Raw genomic sequence first — 22,213 nt, forward strand, 5'->3', positions numbered from 1 at the left:
TTGCTACAAATCACTTGAGAGAAAACATTACATATTCCACAGTCAGCCTTTTAGAGAAAACATATAGTAAAAACATTTCGGTATGTAGGAAAAATTGTTGCTGTTTTGAAAAGGAAACGGAGCTGGTACTTCTTCTTGTCTATCTTTATTTAAGCATTTGTTTAGGCCCAAGTCTATTTATGTTTTAAATAAGTGTGCAGTACTTTTAAAAAGTAAGTGATTTCCATTTCCAAAAGTCATTTAGGACTCTAACACCACTAACCTTACAGCTGTTGGCCTCACAAGGAGCTATTTTACTGAAGAACACTGAACATATGCTCCTAATTAATTTACACCATTCCAAAGATGTTTATACAAAATCTCTCTGTCTAGGGTAAGGCTTTATGCTACATTGGTCACCATAACATCTCAGTACTTCCCAGCTAACCTGCTTCACAGAAAAAGGACTACTGGAGTCTTCAGATGAAGATCACATATTCAATCCAGCTGGACCATCTGATTTTTCCCAATCTTCTTTCCAGTACAGTTTGTCACCTAAAAAAATTATTAATTACATTTTTCATTATTGCATCTGCAGTATTATTATTTCACTTTTCTACACTATTCACTTTAACACTTTTCAAACTGTCTCTAGATGAAAAATTGGAAACTCATAAGGGCTAATATTGCTGGAAAATAGTTCTTAATAAGCAATGCATATTGTGAGGGGGAAAAAATGTACTTATGGAGGTTTTAAGTATGACACATTGTTTTGTAATGAAATTCTGATTCAAACAGAATATATTGTCTTGGTAATATTCACAAGTGTGAATAGAAAGAGCTATGCACAACAACATGTGGTTTTTAAATTAAGGATAAAATATGTTTCTGCACATATATCAGGAGTTATTTTGTAACATACATAGAAGCTGCTACATATTTCTTCTAAATATTATGGGTAATAGTTTATTTATGCCTAACTACACTGTGAGTTTGATTTTTACCAGAATATGTCTTCTATTTTTGCATTTTTTCAGTCTCAGTTGTAAACATGAAAATCAGACCTCTAGCTTATCCTTAAGCAATCTTAAAAATGAAATAATTACTCAGGTGTTATTTATCCATATTGCAAATTACAGATATGCCATTTCTTGTAGATCAGTAACCCACAAACCTCAGTGATCCTCTGAGGCTCCACAGCAGCTTGACCAAATAGCTACTAAAGTTAAACTGGTATTCATTTAAATATTTAATGTACTATCGGTTAGCTTTGAAGACTGGGTATTCTTGGCAGTTTCTTGAAATTAAAGACAAGTTTTGCTTTTGGAGTCAAAGTGCAATTATAGTTGTCTAAAATATCTGTCAAAATAACCTGTAAAGCTCAGTAGCTTAGCACAGAAGATTCACGAATAGAAAACTACACTTGGGGAGTAGTTTTCAGTGGTTGACTGTCAAAACTAGAGAGATGTACTGAGTGGGCTTTGACAAGGATCACCCTGGCACCAGAACTATTCAAGATGGTCCTAAGCAGTTTGCAAGACTAAAGTCTAAACACTAAAGTGTTCAAGTGAAAGCAGGATAGGGGGTGGGGGCAGAGGAGGTATGCTGCTGGGGATGCTAATAATTCAGAACAATTCCAATAAATTGCAGAAGTGGTCTGGAAAAAAATGGGATGGTATTCAGTGGGGCAAGTGCAGGATGGGATGTTATGCAGAATTCATCAGATCCATACATGCAGGATAAAGAGCAACTGACAAGTGCCATTCCTTGGGAAAAGGGATGGACAGTACCCATGGATGATAAACCAAGCGAGAACCAACATTTCACGCTATTGCAAAGCAGGAAAACATGGTACTGGGTTGCAGAAATACAGGTACAACTTGTAATATACATAGAGTAATCCTTTGCTCTGCTCAGCATTAAGAAAGCCTGATGTGAGTTTAGTTGATTTTAAAATGAGGTCCACACTGAAGGAAGCGTTAGGTGTTGCTTATGGCATCTTTAATATGCTGTGGCAGTAGTTTTGACACAGAAGTTTTCAGAGAAGAGTATTCTATAGAGAACATGTATTGGCATGAGCAGCGGATAACAAGTCTTCCAACATTTTCTTCACTTGCTTACTGCTAAGTAAGTGGAACTGTCATGAATAAACTGCTCCATGAACAAAGTATCCCATTAACCTCTGAGCAGGTTTTGTATCAGCCAAATTCTGCCTTATGGCCAAATTAGATGCTTAATGGTTGGCACATAGTAAGTCCTTCTCAGTCTTTGAGCAAAGTAATTGGAAATCAGATTTCAAGAGCTGACTAGAACCAGGTAAGAAGCTGAATTCTGATGGCTGCTTAAAAAGCCAAGTTCGTTATTGCTAAGGTTTCTGCTGTGTCAGTTTGACCTGGAAGCTACATTTGGAACCAATACAGTGTGCATTTCAGTATCTGCTTTGATCTATTTTCATGTTCTTCTCTGTCAGGATCTCTGAAATGCCTCTCGGGTCTCACTCCTGAGTCAGCATATAAGCAATTAAACAGTTGCAGAACTGTCTGGCAAAAGTTACTTGGAAATAATTAACTTTCTTCACTGGAGGTATTGAGTCAGATTAATATCCCAAAGAACTTCTGGATGCATCTTGCATGCTCTTTATGTACTGTGCTCTTTCATTAGCAAATGGCATTGCAGACCCTGCCCCACAAAGCCAGGAGTTCTGCAAGCTGAATCTCAGTTTTTATTTGTTGCAGAAAAAGGAAGGATAGGAAGTGGAAACTAATTCTGGGCCAATTTTTATTTGGACTGGATATCCAGCCACCTCAAAAATGAAGCCAAATACAATGCAGAAGGGCATTCTTTTAACCAACAAAAATACAGCCATCCATCCATCCACACCTACGCGCGGCTGAAGCTAGATAGGCCCCTCCAGTCTCACCAATGTTCTAATTAAAAAAAAATAAGCAGGGCTTAAATTCCATTTAGGTTTGTAGAATTGGAGGCCAAAAGGGACTAGATCATATGGTGTAACCTGTAAGTCACAGGCCATTAAATTTTACTCAGTTGCCCTGTTGAGCTCAATAACTTTTATTTGACTGAAGCACAGTTTGTGTTTTGGCTTGCAGTAATGCAAGCGATCTTTATTTGAATGATAAAGAGGCACAAAGCTATTATTTTTGTTTATGTGATTGAATGCATGTGTTGGTACATATATGTTCTTTTTTAACATCTGAGAACTAGGTTTTAGCTTGGAGGATATGATCCCACAAGCGAGGGAGAACGTAGCCTGTCACCCAGCTGACAAGACTCACAACATGATCCGTGTCTTGCTGAGGAGAAGGGTAAAGGAAAGAGGAGGGAGAGGAACGCACACAAACACACAGCAGCCCTGATTCAGCTCTGTCTCATGCACATACGCTCCTTTCAAGGTTTCCATTTAAAAAAAAAAAAAAAAAAGAAAACAGGTCTTGTTATTAATCCCCTAATTTGCACAAATACCTCAGATGTGTAATGTTTTCCAAACCGCAGTTTAAAGGCTCACATAATTAACACAGCAATATAAACCACTGCTATTCTAGCTGAAAAAAAAAAAGACGTGGCTGGTGTTAAAACAAGATTCAAAACCAGCAGACTGAAAGTGAATCACTCACACTTACACATTGTGTAAGTTGATTTGAATGCTTTGTGTTTTACCAACACAATAAATTAATTATGTGATTTAATAAATTAACTAAAAATAAATTATATGTGCTGATATCCAGATTCAAAAGTACAAAAAACATCTTTTTCACAGGCCAACTGACTGCTCTTAAAAAAGATAAAAAAATAAAGACTCTCCTTTTAACAGAAATGGGATGCCTTATGCTTCATACTTTATTCTTTAAATCTTTTTAGAACTCCAGCTATAATTTGCTGTTTTACCAATACCCCACCTGGGATTCATTTTAAGTTATTTTTAGAAAACGCTACGAACTCTGCAGAACTTCCATGCAGAGAGCTGTGAATCAGTACAGCTGAACAGCCACTGGAGAGCGGTCTTCAAGCTACAGTTAAGCATACTGATCATACTTCAGCTATATACCAATGATATTTTAACTCGTGCTGTACTTCAATTGCCCATACTTATGTATCTTCTGCTGGTCTGGCCAGCTATTGTTTTCTAGTTTCCTTCCCTACAGCTTGGATAGATTAAAATAGCCTGCAGAACTTCTGGAGGAAATATTTTAAAGCTCTATCCAGTAAAAGCTTGATACAAAGCCATTTAGCTTAATGAATGTCTTTCCATTGACTGGAATAGTTTGCTTCCAACCTCATGGTTCACAGGCTCGCTGTTTAAATGACTACACTGAAGTTTGGGTTGATGAAATGAGGTGACTATTCCTTTTTATTCAGCCTGCCAAGCAGTGTTTTGGTTACTGTAGTTTTCGTTGATCACTTCTCTGATGAACATGAGAGAGAATCTGATTCAAAGCTTGTGGAGCTCAGGAAGTGATAAATCTGGACCGCTGTGTTTCCTACACCAGGTGTGATATGCAGTCCAGGCCTGCAATCCTTCCCTAAGCATGTACAGCCACCAGAACCCAAAGAGCAAGCCTGACTGTGCCAGCTGTGCTGAGGACTAAGACACTTGGAGAACGAATCCAAAGGAAGATACCTTGCTCTCTTATAATGAAAAGATGATACACATAACCTCATTATTTATAATCGGTAGTTTAATTCCTAATTTTTTAATGAGGTCTCTGTTTCCCTAGGTAGGGTTTGCACCTGCCAGAAACTTGCCAAAAGAAAAACATGGTAAAAATGTTGGTGTAAAATCCTGCTTGGAAAAATGGAGACACCCCCCCGCAAAAATCTAAATACCCTTTTCTGTAGAGATCCTATCCTTTACACTGTGCATTGCTGGCCATCTCATCCTAGTCAATGGGAAGTTTGGTTGGATATCAGGATAAGGCCTTTACTAGAAGATAATGCAGGCTAACAGTGAAAGTCCAACAGCTTAGAAATATAATAATAATAATTTGGTTTAAAGTTCCAGGAGTCTCCTACGGGCTTTGTCAGACCTCTGTGGTTTCTGTTTAAAATTACAGCAGATTTTTTCCAGTGGAGCGTAGCAGCCGAATGTACTAGCCCCGTGTACAGAGTGGGAGGTTTCTCACATTTCCACCTTGCAGTCAAAAAGTTTTCTGGCGGCAAGAAGTGCTAATTTAACAAATTTCTTTCCAGTGCTGTCTTGCCAGCAGGCAACCAGAAGCACCCCCAGGTATTCGAGCAGAGGTGATGTTGGGAATGGAAAAAAGCAAACTTTATCCCAAGTATCTTGGGGCCACTCTAGAGACTGTCCTGGGAGCCCCGGCCTGATTCTGCAGAAAGCCAGTATCTGACCTGATAAAGGTTTGCATTTAAATGAATGTTGGTTCAGTTGCCATCAGGGAGAATAAAGCATATGTATCATTTTGGGTGAGGTCCCTGCATGTGTGACACAGAAAACTCACTGTGGCAAATCAGTATATCTGCTTCCTTTTCCTACTTTCTGTCCCTCAGTTCTTGTTCTCCCAATGGCCCAAAGAGTGCTCATCACAAAGCGGTGACAGGAACTTTCTGTAAGTCTGATGAAACATTTTTCCCTGTTTGACTCAGTGAGTTCAATATCCTGGTGTGAAAGGCAGATCACGATTACAAAAGCATGCCCTTCTACCCAAGCCATAGGGATTTCTGTACAACTGCTGTTTGCCTGGCCAGAAGAGACAGCTCTTCAGAAATATCCTTGAAGGAAAGGAAAACAGGCTGGACGATGAGCAGAGTAGGATTCAAAGAGATTAACCACCAGAATTAAGCAGATACTTCTACTAACCATCTGGCTCAGCCACCCCAATGGCTAATTTGGTCCAGAAAGCAGAGACACTACCTCATAGTCTATAACCCATGACTCAGTGAAAGCATCTGACAAAGATGATCAAGTAATTATAGTCTCCAAAACTGTCAGACTTGTTGGGTCAGTGGTGGGACAGACTTAGCTGATGCTGTCACTTCCTCACACACATGGGCCAATTGTGTCACCAAGGCTATAGTCAAACACTTCAGTATGATGGCTCAAGTGCTGCCAAACAAATCTTTCCTCACAGTTGATCAAGAATTTTTTTCTTTTGTTTCGATAGTCGAGACAGTAAAGCACAAATAAAAATACTGAACGCTTTTGGCCAGATTCTCTGGTGGTCCCCTGCTGCTGGGGGCAGGGACCTGAAGCAATGAAAAATGGTAACACCCTCAGTTACGCTCAAGGAGGTTATGGGTATAGCACTGGAACCTACAATACAGAAAATGTGTCGGAAAGAGAGTTGTGGTTAGCAGATCTGGTCTCTGGAGCCTACGGAAGCCAGAAATGAGGGTATCAGAAATGTCACTGCTAATCTGCCCTTTAAAACAAACAAAAAAACCCCGAACATACCCTCATTTCTTATGGCAATCGCCTTGAGAGTATGATTTGGTTAAAACCAGTCACTGAGGTTGAAAATATGTATTTGGGATTTTTCTTCCTGAGGCTGTGGCTTATCAGTGGCCTTTCTTAACATCAGCACATGGCTGTCCTTTAAAATGCACTATGTGTCTGTCATTCTGGGGGAGTGCTGGGGAATTTGCTCTTTTGGCACTGGGGCAAATGAACAACAGATGCTTGCATCTGGATCGTAAAGGCGCTGCCCTTCCCAGTGGTTTGGCAGCTGATGCTTGAGGCCAGCTCGGATCTGGTGCTGTCGCAGGACCTTGGATCACTGCTGGGCAAAGAGAGGGGTGAGAAAAAGCTGTGAGAAGTCAGGGCCTGGTCCTCTTTGCTTAGGAGCTCTGTTCAAGCTACGGTACTCACCCTTGGTCCCTGTGCCTGGCCACGTGCCTTGTTGATCTGGATACCGGCTCTGGCTTGCAGACTTGACATCCTGGCTTGACCTTGGCTCTGGCTCACTGCTACAGACTTGGCTGGTGAACCAGACTTGGCTAACCCTGGTTACCATCACAGGACCTGCTCTGCTCTTCATTTTTGGATGCTGTAGTACTGCACCCTTTGTCAGTGAGGTGGATGCCTGGCCAGCCTGGCTGTCACCCTCATCTTCCAGCCTTACCCCTGCTGCTCCCTGAAACTGGGGTTGTCACAAGTATTTGTTGAGCTGTCAGCTTTATTGCTGAAAAACCAGCGTGGTGTCAAGCAATAGGGAAGTGGCAAAATGGGTGAGGCAAGAGTAATTTGTGCAAACAGTCTCCTACTCTATGATTGCAGTTCTGTTACCCATACTTAACCCCATCCTTCCAAAATAAAAAGAGTTCTCTAAGAGCAGAATAAAACTTTGGCCTCAGTAGGATTAGCTAGTGCCATTTATGAGAACTTGCCAGCACTTGAAAAGTTGTGAGGAGACAGTGGGACTGTTTGGCACTGACTCTGGGGAAGTCGAGGTCCTACTCTATCAAAATACTGTAAGGCTGCAGGCAACCTTGAAGTATCAAGTAGAATGCCACTCGTCCTGGGCATGGTCAGCTGTAGCAGGTCATTCCTGATGAACATTCATCTAGTCTGTTATCAGAGAACTAAACTATGGAGTTGCCACAACCTGCTTATGCAAATCTGTTCCAGTGCTGTAGATCCATAATATTAAAATTATTCTTCCCATATTTAAATCTACTGTATCTTGCCCTATCCATAAGGAACATAAGTTAGCATCCCTAACTCTTTGTAGCAGCCTTTTATGTATTTGAAGACTGTCCCGGTCCTTCCTTCCTGGACAGTATCATCCTCTCTTATGCTAAAAGACACCACTTTTTTCCCATTTCTGCTTCCATGTCATGTTTTCTAGAATTCTGATCATTTTCATGGCTCTCCTCCAGCCTCTCAACATCCAGCACCAAACACAGTGTCCCAATTGAGGCCCTAACACTAAATAACACATTGGGATTACTTCAGGTATTTACAGAATATACACCTGTATCTATACTGTGTTTTCCCATTTCAGCAACAATAGGCTATTGTTGATTCCATTACAAGTTTTATACTTTTTTCTATATCAACTTTCCATATCCTGTATTTTTGCAACTGATGAGTCTCTATTCCATCTTCTAAACTGTTAAAGAAAACATCACTTCGCATAGACCTATTGTTTTGCTATTGATCTTGTCAGCCACTTTTTAGCAAAAAGCATTCAATAAGTTGTCTTGCAAAGTCATCTGTTAATAGACTTAATCTTCTGTTGACTAGTTCACTAACCCTGTTTTTCCTGTTATTAATGCACTGATAGAACGATTTCACAAGCAATGGTCACTAGGACTAACATCTCATTGGCCTTTCTGATGTTACTCCTGTATGCTGTTGAAAATCCATCTTTAATTCTCTGATACAGTTTCTACTTCCTGCATAATTTCCTCCTATGTTTGGGATTAAAGTAACCTAACTAAGTTGATCACTTACTCTGCTTCCTGCCCATCTTCTGCACCTGGAAAGTTTGCAGTTGCACCTTTAATATAATTTCTTTCACGTTATATAATTTATTTTTGAATTCCTTTATTTCCTTGGATCAGCCTTCCAGGAAATGGTACCTAACGACCCCCTGGATAACTGAAATCTGTCCTCCTGAAATCCCGTTTGCTTTTACTGTAGTATTGCCTCTTTCCAGTCCCAAGGAAATGTGAATTCTGTCATTTCCCCGTCACTGGCACCCAAGTTCCTCTTTGACCAGCTCCACTATATCCCTCTGTTCGTCAATTTGAAGCCAGTGCTCTTTGTGACAAACCAGAAGAAGGGCCACGGGGGTCTGACTCTGTCAGCACCTAGCAAACAGTTAATGCATTGTAATAGGGGTAATAAAGAAGTAATTTTATGCATCATTCTTCTGGGTTTGGTCACAACTAATCACAGAACGATTTATCCCAGGCACACAAGACTCTGAGACAGCTTTTACCCACTTGAAATACGCACATTAAAAATAACAGCATTAATGCTTACCTTACCACTTAGCCACAAATAAAATGCAAAGGAATATATAAAAAGTGTGAATAGCATATATCTAGCCAAATTGATGTGTTGTGACAAAAAACATAGTTCCAGCAATATTAATAGTTCCCTCCGGTCCGTATCTCTCCTATGTTCTGCTACTGCTGCATTCTATGACTGGGGAGACAACTTGGAAAAGCAACCACTGATATTTTGACCCACCTTCTAAGAGAATAATCCAGACTAGGGGAGAGTGGAGTGATTTTTTTATTTCCCTGCAAAAATTTTTAGCAGGGAAATAAAAATTTTACTTCTTTCTCTGCTCTCTGCTATGGCCCTGAGTTCAGTGACAAGGAACAGATGTTCACTTACCGCCCCGCTTCAGTTAATTCTTTGAATAGCTAACGCTTGCTTCATGTGAACTCTTGTAACAGACACCATACCACTCTGTGACTGCATTGTTCTTTTCCCAAGGTGGTCTTTTTTATAGTGTGAGAAATACAGGGCTGTTGTTTTCTTTTCTGATTAGAAGTCTTTGGGACAAGATTTATGTAAGGATTTGGGTGTGTATTAGACTATACTTGTGTAAGGCCAGAAGAAAGAAGAGATCCCCTGTACTATATTCTGATGGCTTTCCAGAGAATCAGTCTTTGATGTCCTCATTTGTGTTAGTGAGTGGATTAAATAGTTTCAACAAGGGTACAAACTCTGCTTTCTTCACACTTACTCACCATAAAGAAAATGTCAGTAATAAAAAGATGAATCTTGGCACACGTGTCCAGGCCACAGGTGGAGATACACAGTGTGACTATGTACGTGTAATGAGAGTAGTGGCATTTGTGAAAAATCTAGCCTTCCAGTAGTTACTCTTTTCTCTTTCAATAGACTTTCAGGGCTTATCACATAACGTTTAGTTCATTCTCTGATACCCTCTTCAGGGAAAAAGAAACCAAGTCCAACAAACAAGATTATAACCAGCCACATTTTTATATTGAGGTTTCTGATTCCAGTAAGGCCCAGTGATTTCCTGTTGTTGTTTTTCAAACCTTTTAGTCAATTTTTGACAGCATTTGTTCCATAAGGTATGTTTTTGTATCATTACTATCCTGCTGGAAGCACTGGACAGGAAGATCCTCCCGGGGGGTGGGATGTTTCTGATTAAGCTTCCCTCTTTGGGATATTCTCTAAAATATGCAAAGATCCTTTTCAGCTCTAGAAAAATTATGCTTTTATAGCTTTCAAAACTTTGATCACTAGACTTCTTCTCAAAGAACTGCCAACGTTTCCCTTAAAAGTCTCGTGACTCCTCGTACATACTGAAATAATCGTGTAGGGTAAAAACGTTTCTAATCAGTCCAGCAAAGAGAATTCTCCTTCTCCTTCCAGTTAGGAACCTGTTTCTTCTCTCAGGTGTTTTAACTCCATTGGCTCCAGTCCAGTTTGTACCAGCATACAAAGCTGTAAGGGACAATTGCATACGTGAACACATCTCTGGGCCTGATGCTTTTTGTACTTGTGGCTCCTTTACCCCCTTCTGGGAATGAAAAGGGACATTTATTTGGTGTTTCTTACTGAAACAATGCCCATAATTAGGTACCTCCAGTGCTGGCTGAGATACAAAGGAACAATTGTTAATTATTTCCGTGCGCTTGAGGAACATGTTGCGCCGAGAGCTGGCTTGCTTGCAGACCACAAGCAGCGAGGTACTAGACTGTCACTTCCACGCTTTTTTTAACAGAACAATATTTCTTCTTGAGTCAGGGCTTGGCTTGGATCCCTGACTGCTCTGCCCAAGCCCCGAGGGCACCCACAGACCTGGCTGTCCCTGCTTGCCGCCAGGCTCCCCCCACCCTTCTCATGGCCCAAGACCATGGCCAGCCATCAGCCCCTGCCCCAGCGATGCTGCAGAAGGGTCAGTCTCCCGCTCCCCACAGCCCTGCCCCATGCCTGAGGCTACCGAACGTAGCCCACCACTGCTGCAAGGCTTCTCCTGACCACCCAGAAGATGCAATCAAGGCTGAGAGGAGGAGGCCTGCCTCAGCTTTCCCTTCTGAAGCAGTGAATGTGGGCAGGCACCCTCCCTTCCCCTGGGCTGGAGAGTGGCCTTTTCAGTGGTCCAGAAGTACAAAGCACGCACAAAGCTTAGCCAACATCCCTGCCTCTTCACACCCGTGCTGTTCCTGCACCAAGCACGGTGGGGACTGAGATTCATCTGCCCACTCATGGTGCTGTTCCAGGCTTGAGTAAAACTTCCAGGTGCAAACCTTCAGGACGGAAACAAACGGTGGCATAAGGCTCAGCCTGGATCCTGCTCTTTCATCAGTTTTACTGCAGGGTAGCATCATTTCCCTGTAGCACTGGCGGTACATGTGAAAGAGGAATGTGGAGCTGGCACTGCCTTTGCCTTTGAAACACCATGCTGCGCCGAGTGCTGTAGAAATCACATTGTGACAGCATCAACAGGAACTGGGTCTCGGCCTTCCAAAGGATGCATCTTTGCCAAGAAGTCAGCAAATCTGGCCAATCTTACCCACCCCTTTAAAAGTAAGCAGGCAAGTGTTTGCGAAGAGGAAAAGGAGGCTGCAAGTACTTTGTGGGCTGGGCACGAGCCACGAATGTTGAACACAAAGAGCTCCAGCTGGGAGAGTTCCAGCCCTGCCAGGAATCTTTCCTCCCTGCCCTTTGTAATGCTGAGTTGCAGTGCTGATGTCTCAACTTCTCACAACTGCATTTGCCACTGAGAAAGTCCTATTGGAAAGAAATACGACAGCCTGTGGGGAGAGGTCTGAAATGCAAAGTTTGCCAGATGCACAAGAACCACTTGAGAGGTAAGGGATGCCAAAGCACTGCGTATCTCCAGGCCCTTGCCTCGAGGCTCACTGTTCAGAACCATCTCCTGTATCCTCCTGTTTCTGCTCCACCTGCTCATTGCCATGACAGGGCATTGAGGCTTTGGGTCACTCCATGTGCCCTCAAATACTCAAGCCAACAGTTAGAAAAGCAATTATGAGAGTTCCCTGCCATTCATCCTCTTGTCTCTGCCCACTCTTCACTTTTCTATTTCCTCATGAGATCTGACACACTTCCCTCTGTGACCCCTTACTCTCACTCCAATATCTGCAACTTCTTTCACGTTGTGATGGATCTCCCCTGGACTCCCTCTCTCTTCCTCTTCCATATCCCTTTCCACAGCTCTCTAGCTCTGTGAAGACAATGAACACTATAATTTTCTGACACGACTTTAAAACAGCAAAGTAGAAAAAGAAAAAGAAACTCTTTCTGTAGTACCGTCTTCTGGGTCTACCACAGTCCCCTCACTTGCCTGCTTGTATAAACTGAAAGCTCCTCAGGAAGGAAAGTCCACTTGGATGCACTATCCAACCTCCACTGGCTCCCCTTCTGCAGCCTCCAAACCAGCCCTGGTGGGATTTTGAACCATCCCTAGATGCCACCATGGCCTTCACAGCCAGGGACAGGATCCAAAGTATTTGGTAGCTGAAGGTAAGTGACGTCCAGTGTATTCTCGACAGAGTTCTTCTTTGATTGCTGGACACTATTTTGATGGAGTTCACAGCAGCATGATGCAGAAGTTGCTGAAACTACTGTATGTGGATCATTCAGAAGAGCCTCAGAAAGAGACAACTACTTTTCCTCTTTGTTGCATTGAGTGATGCAGATAAAAAGGGCTCCATTTGGTCCAGTGACAATTTCTAACTCCTCTACAGAACAGGATACAGTGGTATCACATCAACCTTTACTGCAGTTCTCGTATGGGTGACACAATTGATGAAATAATACCAGGGATACCTTTGTCCCACAGTGAATAACACCAGTGTTTTAAATTGTAATTTCTACTTCTGAAGTTAGATTACTTCTTTCCTGCAAGCACTTACAATGGATTCACTAGATTCTTAAACCTTTCCAAATCCCAATCAGCAATGAGGCCACATCTCCACTCAAAGATCATCAGGATTGCAATATATGTGGTATTCAAGTGTAACAAAATTCCAGTGTGTGGATTTCTCCTTCCATTTCCCTTTCTCTTAACATTTAAGATGGTATTTTTTGTAATCTAATGCACTTCAGTCTTTTCCTCCTATTATTCCTTTCTTCCTCTCAGCAACATTTATTTTCTCTTTAATTTTCCCTCTCTGCTTCCTTCTTGCTCGTTTTCCATTCTTTCCTAGTTTATCTTCAATCATCTGTGCTGCCCATCCTTCTTTCTCTGTGATACATGGTTTGATCCACCACCACCGAGCAAATTTCTTCACATCTGACCTATCTCTTTCTCCCCAGTTCTTGGGGTGGCAGCTTTAGAGTCACCACCACACATGCTATTCATTTTGTCTCCCCAGAGCTTGTCAGTCTGTTTACTCTCTGGGCATAAAACTTTTACCGGACACCCAAGCTCACACAAGCATCTCCTCTTACAGGGATGGAAGGAGGCTGGCTGGGGGTGCAGGTGTGTGTCAATCTGCTGTCTCCTCTTCACACGAGGGCCTTGCCAGTTTCAGTGGCCAGACCCAGGTCCACACAGATGCGTGAAAAAGTGATTATGGCGTGGGCTGACATAGCTTTAAGTTAGGTAGCACATGCAATGGTACAGGTGCTGGAGGCAGCAAGAAGACATCAGTGCTCAGAGTGAATATTAATCCCAGGGTCCCTGGGGGCTGCTGGTCCAGTTTTCAGCTGCAGTCTGTCATAAATTGCTGTCAACACAAGCGCAACTTGGGTGAAATCTAGTACCTGTGCCACAATTGAGCCTTCAGTCTCTTCTGTAAATGTACCTTGGAAGACTTTGGTGACAGAACAGTCTTTGTGCGTTAAACCTGGAATGTGCCCCAGTGCATGCCAGGGGCAGACCTAGCAGGATTATGGTAGCTGGCTAATGGCGTCTGCAGCTATCACTGCCAGACTTCTAAATGGAACAGAAATTTAAACAAGTTGAAGGATTTTTTTTTTTTCGTTTTTATTTTTTTGCTTCAGTCAGCTGGAACCTGAACTGGGCTACATCCTGTCTGGCTTCATCTCCCTGTTTCTAGTATTAGGATGGATGAAAAATACAAGTAAGGACCCTACTGAAGTGTTCCCAGCACAGTCTGGCTGAGACACTTCCCTTGCAAAAGCGACACAGGCTGCAGAGTCTTTTGTTCCGATTCACTTGGGAATGCACACACTGGATAGGAAGGAAAGCTATTGCTCTGAACAGGGGAAGAGTCCAAGGTGTCTGTCACCTGAGAGTACAACCACAGGACAAGTTGGGTGTTCAACTGATGTATTTGATTAATCAGATGAGTTATGGAAGGTGTGAACTGGCTTCCCCCCCTCAGGTGGAGTGCTTTTGGGAATAACAGTCAAGGAACATGCTACATCTGAAAAATAGTTTTTGTGGGATATTGGACAACTGGGGTAGGAAAAATTCTGTTTGGAGAAAGGGACCAGAAAAAGTCTCTTAGCCACACATGGAAGGACCAGTGATGGGGGTTCTTCTTCTAGCCCAGCTTATGGATTTGCATTGTCAGCCCTACTCATCACTTTCTTGAGGAGAACATAGAAAGAAGGCCAGCTTTACTTTGGAGTACATTTAACGGACTGCCAGCAAAAGCTAGAAATGACAAGCTTATCTGGCCACATAAAAGACAATTTTTTATGTTGTAGCTCATGCATTGCTTTATACAGCTCTGATTTAGCAGGAGAGGGAATGACCTATATACATAAGTAAAGAAAACTTGCTCCTAACTCCCTCTAATCTCAAATCCCAAGTTTTTAAATAAAAATAAGCTTTTTGCCTTATTTCTGGTGTACGGAGTCCTGAAACTCTCAGGATTTTATGTCTTTTTATGTCTCCAGGGCTGTTTTAAAACCAAAAGGGTGGCATTCATGTTATTTGTGGTGTCTCTCCTCTTTTGAATCTGAGATCGTACACTCATAAAGCAATCACTAGTGGAATGAAATCACTTTGTGGAACTAGTAGCCAATGTTGCCAACTTTATAAAACTGCACATGCCCAGGGAAAGACTTCAGAACCAAGATGCAGAAATGGTGTAAATGGAATGAGATCTTGCAACTGAGTAACCGTGACATCATACAGTTTCTTTGTTCCATCACAGACTACGAGGCTGCAAGAAGGGGATTTAAACTGAGAGCGTGGGGAGCAGTGTGCAAAATTGCATTCAGAATTCCAGAGTACGGTCCTACTTGAAAGGCAGTATGCTCCCAGACTCAAGAACTCTTTTTTTCTTTTCCTTTTTTTTTTTTTTTTTAAAAATATATTATGGGCTTTCAATGACACTCAGTTATTTCTGACCACACACTGTAATAAGCCGTAATGATAGTAAAATTACAATATTATGATTGTCTGCCTATGCAGACGTCTCACCATCCACATCCATAATGAGGAAACTCTGGTGCAGCAGGTATTATTAAGGAAGCTGCTGCCTAAGCATTCACACACCGTTCATGGTGTCGCACACATACACTTACTCCTGGGCCCGATTCCTCCTTCTTCAGGCTTGACCCTAGGTTTCCCACAGCAAAGTCTCATGCATAGGACTTCATAAAGTAATTAACTGAATAGGAAGGTATAGCAGCAAGAACAGCCCAGGATGGATGCCTCCAAAGAGAGGGACCCTGAGCAAAGAAATCCCTAGGCAATTATACCCTGGTGATCCATACACTTGCCCCTCATGTGCTGTCCATGTGCCTTTTAGTCCAATGGTGATTTTTGGTCTGGGGTCTTCCAATATCTAATTGGATTCTTTTTCTGCGTCCAGGCAGGCAGTCCAGGTGTCTTGTTGATTTGCAGTTCACGTCAGCGGTTGGGGCCTCTGTATCTTCTGGTTTCCATTCCATGTGCACCTGTCCTTGTTGGCAGAACATGGGGAACCGAAAAGTCCTGGACTTTTCGGTCCTGTACCTGGTCCTGTTCCTGGTCCTGTACCAAAACATCAGTATGATATCCAGTACTTTCTCATGCTAAAAGATTAAAGAACACTGTGCCATCTGCTAGGAAAAGTACCAAGAATATGTTTTCTCATGGCCTAAAGGTTTCAGCACATCTAGCTACTCGTGCTAAGTAGAGCTAAGCGAGCAGCACAAATCACAACAAATTATAATCCTCAGTAATTTATTCTGCTTAACATGTACTTATGCTGAACAATTAACAACCCTCAGCCAAAGGAGCAGTAAAATATAGGCAGGCCTGTTTTTTCTTGTCGATACAGCCACACGCTGCCTCGGTAAAAGAGGGGGCCAACTCAGGGTTTCACCAGGAGAAGTATTTATTATAAATCTCTTTCCCAGAAGCTTCTGGGTCGTTTATAAACAAGGTATTTCTACGGGAGGAAAGGGCCAGGACGACCAGACTCTTCCTCGCCTTGAGAGCTGGAGGACGCAGCGCCTCGCTGGGAAGGGCTTTTGACCCGGCACTCCCGAGCTCGCTCTCTGATGTCTAACACAGCCGCTGGGCCCCGGGGATCGGGCAGCAGGACGGCGAGGGGCCCGGGGGCAGCGGGGGTCTGGGGACACACACCACTCGTGGTCCCCGGCTGGAGCGTTAATTCGCGCCCCCCGGCACCACCCGGTGCTTCCGGAGCCGCCGCCGCCGCCGCCCCGACCCTCCGCGCCGCAGGGGGCGCTGTTCGCTCCGCGCGGCCCTTCTCACGTGGCGCCACGGCATCCTCCTCGTCGACACTCAGTCAGGAAGTCAGCGGCGCCGCATAAGGTCACGCCCCTTCTCCGCTCTCTCAACCAATCACCGCGCCCGCCTCCAGCCCCGGCGCGCCGCCGCTTCAGTCTCTTGAAGGAAGCGTCGGGGCTTCTGATTGGCTGCGGGGCCGGACGGGGGCGGGGCGAAGCGACGGGAGGGGGTGGCTGAAGCGGGGCCGCCGGGCGGCTGCGCGCTTGCGCGGTGGCGGTGGGGGTGGCAGGGGCGGGGCTGCACCTGCGGCCGCCGTGGGGCGGGGCGGGAGCGGCGGCGGGCAGCGAGCGCGGAAATGCCGGCGCGGCGACAGCGGGCGGAGCGGCAGCGATAGCCCCCGGGTGGCGGCAGCCCAGGTGCTGAGCCGTGCTTGGGGCGGCCTTCCGCTCTGTGCCCGCCCCGGGCTATCTCCACACCTGGGCCGCGCCCGCCGCTGGGAGGATGGCACAGCCGAGGGCGGCAGAGGAAGCGGCGGCGTGTGCCTGCGCTGCCGCAGCGGGAGGCGACGGCGACGAGATGAACGGCAGGAAGGTGGCTCTCATCACCGGCATCACCGGGCAGGTAAGGGTGGGGGGCTCCCCTCGGCCCTAGGCTTTCCCCGTCGGGGCGGCCGCGTCTCGCGGGGCTCCCGGTGTCGCGGTGAGGCCCCGCGTGGGAGCCGAGGGCTTGGCGTGGGGCTAGCGGGCGCGTTCGTGTCCGCTGGCGGCCCTTCCTCCCTCCCGCCCCGGGGCACATCACCGTCCGTTCCCGGCCCTAAAGCACCCCGCAACGGGGCGGCTGCACCCTCCGCGCCTGGTGCCCGCTTCCCCTCTCGGTTTGGCGCCGCCAGCTGTGGGGCCGCTCCCTCTGACAGCCCCGGCGGCCTCCGAGAGGGACGGACAGACCGCCCAAGGTACAAGAGGCTTTGCTGGCCTCACCTGTGCTCGGCTGGGGGCTCGTTCGCCAGGGGGCTAGAGGTGATTTTCACCCGGTGTGTCTGAGGGGGGGTGCATCGCTTTGTTTATCTTGGCTTTAGACTGTCTTATAGTAACCTTCGCCAGGAATTCCTAAGAAATCTGCTAAACCCGTACTGAGGTGAGGTGCGAAGTGAGCATCAGTGGGAAAGGAGCCACACCTGTAAAAAGATAACAGGAGGAGCCAGTGTTGGGACTCTTCATCCTGCTGGCTGGAAGTGGTGGAGGTGCGGTGGTAGCAGGGCAGGTGTGAGGCAGCCCGCTATCAGATTTGGTTTGAGCAGGCTTGTCATGCAGATGGGCTGTTTGTCACCTGTCTCTTTGGCATACTGGGCAGCCGTGCATTTGCAGGCAGTGTCTGCTTTATACCTAGACCTGAATGGGTGACAAAAGTATCTCCCTGGGCCACTTCTTTTGTATTCGCGTGCGTTCACTGCAGTCTCCAATTTTTTTGGCTGTATTACTCATAGGGATAATGATGCTCTCAGAGTCCTGATGCTTTGAGCAGAAGGTGCAGGAGAAAGGTGGCATGGAAAGAAAAATCGGTTTCCCTTGGAGCAACTTCTGCATTATCAAAAAGGATGTGCTGGTGGTGAGTCTTAACCTGGTGAGACCTGCAGGAGCATTGACGTATGCAGTTTATAGCTTTTGCTGCTACAGTCCCAACAGGCAGTTTGGATATTTGCTTGGATTGTTTGTCCACACAGAGGTCTGCATTGTTGTGTCTTTGTTGGCAAGTGGGTGCTGAACAAAAGCTGTTGTGAATATACTTAGTTGTATATGAGGAGCACCTTACTTAGCAACACAGATGTTGCCCACTGCTTGGAAAAAAAAAAAAACCCACTCTGCGCATCGCTTATCTCTTGGAATATGTTGAATGACTTCTGCTCAGAAGGTGTATCTTCTGTGATTGGTGTAACCTATTAAGTAGGTAACGTTTTATAGTAAGCATTAATGCTCATCTTAAAATCCCAGTTCTTTCCTTTATGACTTGCATTTAATCAGTTACAGCTTCATACATGGAAGAACTTCTTCCCCTTCAACTGTGACTTGTCCTGGTACGCTTGCAGATCCACTTGTGAGGTGTTGGTGTGGATTGTTTAGAAGGCCGTGAGCGCTGTGGAAAAGTACATGTCAGAATAAACATGTTGCTCTTTCACTCTGAGACAATGTAAGTCAATGCTTTTTTTGTAGTAGAAGAGCACTTGTCCTTTTGTGAGGGAGTAAATCCAGAGACAATATAACATCATAGCAGCTTTCATCTGTTATCCAAAGGACCTGCGCTATGCTTTGACTGTTCACCTGCTGTTCGCGTTTTACCTCATTATGTCTGTTTCTTGTGTATTCTTGCAACAGTTTTTGGTGCACGCTGTTCCCATGGTTTATCAGCTGTCTGCCAATAGTGGGCTGAGGAAACCCCTGCAAGCACTGTCTGACAAGATGTAACTATGTCTGAAGAAAAACTAATAATCTGTGTATACTAACACTTCTGCTTGATGTTTATTTTTAGCAAGAGCACAGTCAGAGCTTTCCCAAGGACTACTTTGGTGCTGTGTTGAACAGTCTTCCAGTTTGTTGACTGAAGTACATTTCTCTTCATCAGAGATAGTAAGTTAGAGGCCTGTAGCTACAATGCTACAATTCTTTCAGCACTGTGTTCTCTATGTTGTTTTTCTCCATTTTTTTTGCAAGCAGCTCTTCCGTCTTAATTTAAGCTTTGTCAGGCATATTGTTGGAACATGTGGAGAAACTAGTAAAGGCCTGGGATAGTTAGGCAGTGAGGTTTGGTGTCTTAGTGACAAGACTGTACCAACTCTTGGCTTAGGATGGAAATTTTATGTTGAGGGTGGCCTCTTTTGTGGTCCTATAGTCCTCTGTCATTTTAAAATCTGCTGCTAGGAATCCTCATCCCTCTTAGATAACTTTAAAGAAAGTCACTGTAATACTCGTTCCTTGCCCCTCCTCCTCTCTTTATTTTTACATAATAGCTTTCATTTTATTTGGAGAAGCCCCACCCAGAAATGGGAAACCTGGGTTCTGTTTCTTATCTGAGAATAAGCAGACTTACATGTCCCACCTCCCAGGAGAAAGTCCTAGTGCCATCTGTTTTTAAACTTAGTTACCATGTGTAAAACGTACAAATATGCTGAAGTGGAGGTTCACTCAAGCTTAGGCTTTGTCTTTCCCAGATAGTTAACTTTAATTACTGGGCTAAAGAGAGTTGATCTGTTTCACATTCCTCCTTGGAACTGGTGCTCTTTCAAGGTGGGAGATAAAGACTTGGATCCCTTCAGACTGAGGAAGGCCTAGAACAGAGCAGGATAGTAAACTCCCCTTATTTAAACTGGGCACCTTCTGCTAGAGCAAATTGCCTTTAAAAACAAGTTGGCACAGTTGCATTGTATAACGAACCTGCTTTTGTTTGTGTGTGGCCAGTGTACTCTGGGAGTATTTGCTCAACTAAGGCATGGTGGTACCTAGTTCCTGGAACAGGGTAAGCGGCAGAAGCATTGAGTTAACTGGGCTGTGACAACTTCAGGCAAATGCAGAGTTGTACTTTTGTCTTTAGAGTACTCTTGGGCCAAACAAGGTGCTGTGTGAACCATAGCAGCCCTTCCTGAGTTGAGATGATGCCACAGCAGGTGTGTATTGTTATAGTGTTGAAATCAGACAACTCATTTTATTTTTCAGAACTTCTGTATAGCCATGAACATCTTGATTGTCCATCTCTTCCACTGACAAAAGATGCAATTTTGTTTCTGCTATGGTGGAGAAAGAGTTGAGCTCAGGTAGGGCTATATTTTTGACAATGGTGCTAGTTGACTGACGATGCAGCTTTTAACTGAAATATACCATGGAGATATGGCACAGTTGTAACTTCTGATTTATGGATTTCTAATGGGATTCATAAGGCTTTACAGCATGTCCGATGAGGATGGGCTGTCTGCACAAATTCTGCTGTATAGTGAGTGACAGGAGGCTGGTGGCATATGCCACCTTACTGCACCAGTTAACAAAACCAGTTCATGGGGCTTGCTTCTCTTCTAGATACAAGATGTTAAAAGGACAGGTCTGTGAGGGTGAATGTGATACTTACAGGAAGGTGATTTTGTCAAATAAAAGGAGTTTGCTATACACAGTGGTGAAAACAGACTCCATAATTCTCTGGTCAGGACTCAGATGGCTTTCTGGCTGCAAGGGCTGGACCTTAGTCTTTATGAAATCGAAGCAGATAAATGAACCTCTACACATTCTGCACTTACCCACAGGGCTAGAGTGAAATCAGCGTCTTTCTACCACTTGCATTACTGGTAAGAGGCACTAAGCACATAGCCAGTGGTTTTGTATACTCCTTTTGCAGTATTGAGATTTCCCTTATCTCCCCTCTCACACCAGAGCAGTGGGCTGAACCATGCTTCGCTGTTTTGCTAAAGTGACTTCCAGAGCGAGGTAATTGCTCTGAATGGATGGATAAAACGTTTCTGAAGTGTCACGTAGGTATTGGTCTGCTGGTAGATTACTTGTGAGTAATGCATAGCACTTTTTTTTCTTAATTTAAGGAAACTGTTGCAAATGAAACAGGCCTGTTGTGTGTATTAAAATGAAAATATTTTTTTACAAAACTGGAATGTGACTCTTATTGGAAGAGTGTTTTCATAATGCAAAATAGTTGTGCTGGATTTTTCCAACTTCAATACCTTGAAGAATGACTGTAAAAATGGGAGTTTTGAATCAAATACCAGTATAACTAACAAATTTAATTCTAGATACGCAGCTATGTCTTAATGCTTATTTGGGGAGGCTACTGAAGCAGTACTTCTTGACAGCATTGTTTTCTGGACACTGTGACTAAATGTCTGATAAAGTTGCATTTAAATATCTTTCTGGAAAGTCTTGATTGCACTGCAATCAGTCTGATTGTCTTACTGTACACTGATGCTTGTAAGACTATTTAGATATTTGACTTCTTGGAGAAATAGTAAGAAATACTCTGTCTGAGTCTAACTACAAGGTTATATGTTTCTACTTTTCCCCCTCAGTCACTGGATTATGAGCAGTGAATAATGTCTATCTTGTGTCTGGTGCTGTTCTGCTTTATTTGGAGAGACAGTAAGGTAAGACTTCGTAGACTAAGATCATTCAACAGGTACTTATAAAGCTCAGTTTTGAATGAAGCAATGCACTGGAACTTGAGTGTCAGTACATGGCCAGAGGCTATTGCAAACTGTAGATGAAGAAAGCAGTTGTGTTTCTACCTTGTGAGAGCTCTTACAGCAGCAGTACTAGCACCAGCTTCTGCTCCATTGCCTGCAGCTCTGTCAAATTCATCTGCCATTTGGCAAAACTTAAGATAGCAGCCTCAGAAGTTTCAACCAAACACTAAGAGTAAATACAGCTGACGTGTGCCATGCAGAAATGCAAGAACATCCTCTTGAATTGGTCGGTGTAGGGAGAATGAGGTCTGCCTCTGAACTTCCGATACCAGGAAGATAATCAGCTACTTACGGCCTTTGCTATTCCTGTAACATGCCAAACCCCTATGCATATATACTGCAAGTTTTATGCAGGTGTTACAGTTCATAGTTTGAGAGAGGCTAACTGTATTGAGAGGGGGGTGGGGAAAGACATTGA

General features: G+C 44.0%; 1 protein-coding gene across 1 annotated transcript in view; it reads left to right on the forward strand.

The window, feature by feature from the left end:
* The first annotated feature begins 16,867 nt into the window (after positions 1-16,867).
* Positions 16,868-22,213, forward strand: part of GMDS (GDP-mannose 4,6-dehydratase) — a 425,970-nt gene continuing 420,624 nt past the window's right edge. The window contains exon 1 of the mRNA XM_074146368.1: positions 16,868-17,189. Coding sequence (XP_074002469.1) covers positions 17,070-17,189 — 120 coding nt within the window. The 5' untranslated portion in view covers positions 16,868-17,069. The remainder of the gene's footprint in view (positions 17,190-22,213) is intronic.

Source organism: Numenius arquata, chromosome 4 (assembly GCF_964106895.1).
Source record: "Numenius arquata chromosome 4, bNumArq3.hap1.1, whole genome shotgun sequence".
Lineage (NCBI taxonomy): Eukaryota > Metazoa > Chordata > Aves > Charadriiformes > Scolopacidae > Numenius > Numenius arquata.